At 41.3% G+C, this 3,587-nt stretch overlaps 1 protein-coding gene across 1 annotated transcript; it reads right to left on the bottom strand.

Moving 5' to 3' along the window:
• Window positions 1–399: 399 nt before the first annotated feature.
• On the bottom strand, window positions 400–3,151 carry NKX6-2 (NK6 homeobox 2). The gene is made up of 3 exons (XM_045025830.1): window positions 2,737–3,151; window positions 1,832–2,004; window positions 400–648 (listed from the first exon to the last, which is right to left on the bottom strand). Exons 1-3 carry the CDS (start codon window positions 3,149–3,151, stop codon window positions 400–402), a joined length of 837 nt encoding a protein of 278 aa, XP_044881765.1.
• Window positions 3,152–3,587: the final 436 nt, after the last annotated feature.

Raw genomic sequence — 3,587 nt, 5'->3', positions numbered from 1 at the left:
ACACTAGAAATATACATCACAAAAATCTGAAATTTCCTATGTACAAAGTGGCTGAGCTGCAGTCGGTGATCCATACAAAACAGTAACAAAATCTGATTGTTAGGAGCAGGAAATTGGCAAGAAAGACAGGGGTGAGGGGGTAGAAAGTAAAAAAAAAAACAAATAAAGGAACGTTGGAAAGATTCCTCTGCAATTTACATCAACGAGAAGAAAGATAATTTCATAACTTATTCTGTAAAAAATATATACATTTCACATACATCTTAGGCTGTACAACACATCACTTTTAAACATCCAGTTACAATTCTTCTTTATAATGTTTATACCCTGGTTATTTCAGCTTTTATAAAGCGCCTTAGGGAGCAGTCAGTCTTGTTGGCTAGGGGCTCTGGCCCTTTATCACAAAGTATCCGAGTTGTTACTGCAGGGGCTGATGAGGGCTAAATTTGTAGATTTGTGCTTTTTCAATAACCTCGTGATTTTTTCATCGTCTGAATTGGGGTCCAAAGGTTTGTTGTATTCATCATCGTCCTCATTATCTGAGCTCTCCTTCAGCTTCTCCGTCTCTGAATCGTGTTTTTTCTTAGCTGAGGCCATTTCTGCTGCGTGCCTCTTTCTCCATTTCGTCCTTCTGTTCTGGAACCACACCTGTGGAGACCCGGTAGAAGAAGGGGGAAAACCCTTAGCTGTAACTCTCCTTCCAGCACCCCATCCTCCTGCAGATTTGCAACCCTCCCTCCAGACACAGATAGAGCGCCCTTCAGAAAACTTGCTTTCACTTTCCCTCTGGAATATTGCTTGCCCTTGGCTGTTCCTGTTTAAACAGTAAAGTTGGGTACCTATCGCCGTGTATAGGCCTTTAACATCACTGGTTCCGTCTCACGAGACAGCAGGATCGTTTATGTACTATTAAAAAATCAGCCCCTTTATAAGAAAAGGGGTAATCACTTTTGACTCTCAAACAATAACATAAAGGCCAAACACTGTTCATAAAAGTGTTAAAAACTGGCTAGACTGCAACAGGACAACTGTAGAGAAATCTGTATGTTTGTGTGAAGTAATTGCACCTGCCTCTGCATAACACAGCTCATCCAAATTGAATCTGTATGGGTTAACAATGTCAGGCGAAGGAATATAGGATCCTATTCCTAACTTCCCTTTTGTTACAATGAAGCCAAAATTAATTGTTGTTCAAATGGAATTTTGGTAGCATTGGAGAATAATATTCTTTTGAAAAGCGAATGGCCAAGAAAATAGTTCACGGTCAAATTATCTATAACCCAGCATACAATAGTCCAACATTGCCAAAATATTTCTCATTATTATTGTGTTTTTTAAAAAATGTACACATATCTAATATCCCACACGGAACTTATTGGAATATTGAGAAATGTGCAACCATTTCCCTTGAGTAGTTTGTAACTGATTTGCAAAGCTAAGGACTCTGTATATTTAAGACTATGCAAAAGAACTTTAAAACACAAAGGTAAAATCTATTACATATAAAATATTATTTTAATTATAAATAACCTAGAAGCGTTTTTATATGTTTGCATCATTGTAAGCAATTAGACCAATTGTGAAAAGCTATGATTGTGTTGTCCAGAAAATAAAATATTACTATTGCAATTAAAGTAAATCAGAACTTTAGGTTATATTTCCTGTCGTAATTTTAATACTCCCACAGGGTCTGTTAATTCAGTAAATTGTGAGCTGAAGAAGCAGTTATACTTCAGTTACGTGCCAGTTTCATCTTTCAACATCTGTGAATCCATTAATAAAATAATCTTTACTCAGAGACGATTCTGGTGTGTAAAACGGAGCTTCTTACCTTAACTTGACTTTCTGTCATTCCTAACGAATAGGCCAGACGAGCTCTCTCGGGTCCTGCCAAGTATTTAGTTTGTTCAAACGTTTTCTCCAAAGCAAAAATCTGCTGCCCTGAGAAAGTTGGTCTTGAGTGTTTCTTCTTTCCATCTTTGTCCAGAATCATTCCAGTCTGGGCTGCAAACAGAAGAAAATATCCGGTCAGTTACTAGAGAGAGACTACATCTAATCTCAGTGCCAGAATCTGTTCTCCAATATAAAACAAAAAAAAATCCCCTTGGTTTCAATTACGTTACTCCGGATTTCAACCACTGTAACCGGGAGCAGGATTTCGCCCTGTAATATTTAGCAGAATCGTATTGTAAATGACACCACGAAACTGCTGAAACGGCATATAAATGATAATGAGACATGTTGTGATGAAGTTAGGCTACAGTTTTTAGCTTATTACTATGAACAGTGTGGGGTTATGACACTGTTTCATATATTGCAATTCTGAGTGCAACATGCTCCTGTGTTTATAAGGCTATACTGCTCAGTATCACAGGCAGGTTTACATCTTTATCCACCCGCTGTTGTCAATGGTATTTCCCACCTCCAGCACCAGATTAGATAGTTATGATAGCTCCATATCTTTGCCTTTGTAGCTAAGAAATCGAGAAAGATCCTGACTCAAAAAGGGACCTCTACAATCTCCTGGCGCAGCCAGACAGTAGAAAACACTACCGGATGAGGGGGCGGATTTCAAAATTACCTTTACCAAAGGGGCCTTAATTAAAAGTCTGATTTCACGACAGACCAAAAACAAATCCAAAAACAAACTCTCCCACACACAAATGTATTGGATCCTTCAACGCCTCCCCCCATCACTTCCTGCTCCCTTCTAGGATCAGATGCACCCTCACTTACCAGGACAGGCGATTCTCGGATCTCTCCAGGGAGATCCCTGCATAACTCCCGGCCAGAAAATGGGAGGTCGCCCAGGCAGCTCTGCCAAGGGCTTTGGGTACCTGGACACAGCTGCGGGGTTAAAATACATCCCTGCTGAGGTAGCCAGTCCATTAATCCGGGGCAGCCCGGTGAGGAGATTGCTGGTGGTTCCAACAGGTCTCCCCAGGATGTCGCTTATTCCGTGCGGCGTCCCTAAGGGGATCTGTGTGTTCAGTCCGCCCAGGGCTGGTGCTTTGAAGCTGGAGGGATTCTGCAGGGTGTAGGGGAATAGAGACGTCTTCATTTCAGCCATGTTATGCAGAGCAGCCAGCGGTGTACTGCTCAGAACAAATGCACTCTGGCGATTAGTATCCATCTGCCCCACAGCTAACATTTGTGATCATCAATAAATCTATATATAGATGTATAAAAAAGCCAGCTGTTTTATTCTTAACCCACACGAGCAGCGCCAGCCACGGGCTCGTTAGTCTTAAAAAAAAAATACCAGCGAGTAACAAAGTTTTGTACTGAGTAGCAAGCGATCGCCTCGGCTCTGCCAGGATCTGCAGCTGCAGCAATGCACACTGTAAAGTTTCAGTCAGGAGGAAAACAAAAATGAGGCAGGAAAATATTGCAAAGGAGAGGGAGGCAAAGTCTCGGTCAAAACAGACCTCAGCTGGCAGTGTCCCTGGACGACTTTGATTGCTGAGCCCCGATTGAAAATCCACTAGGAAATCAGAGGATTCGGAAGGGCGGGTGGTTTTGATGATTTTTTGTTTGTTTTTTTGGTAGTTACAGGCAGAGTTCCTTCCCTGCGAAATTGACTCAGA

This window comes from Mauremys mutica, chromosome 7 (assembly GCF_020497125.1).
Source record: "Mauremys mutica isolate MM-2020 ecotype Southern chromosome 7, ASM2049712v1, whole genome shotgun sequence".
NCBI classification, from domain to species: domain Eukaryota; kingdom Metazoa; phylum Chordata; order Testudines; family Geoemydidae; genus Mauremys; species Mauremys mutica.
The sequence above is the reverse complement of the archived record's forward strand: the minus strand, read 5'-3'. Positions and strand labels throughout refer to the sequence as shown.

Excerpts from the sequence above, each read along its gene's own strand:
- NKX6-2 (XM_045025830.1), bottom strand. The coding sequence starts at position 3,151 with ATGTTAGCTGTGGGGCAGATGGATACTAATCGCCAGAGTGCATTTGTT. Across the intron at positions 2,005-2,736 it reads TCCGAGAATCGCCTGTCCTG|CCCAGACTGGAATGATTCTG; the intron begins GTAAGTGAGGGT and ends TTCTGTTTGCAG. Across the intron at positions 649-1,831 it reads TGACAGAAAGTCAAGTTAAG|GTGTGGTTCCAGAACAGAAG; the intron begins GTAAGAAGCTCC and ends GGGTCTCCACAG.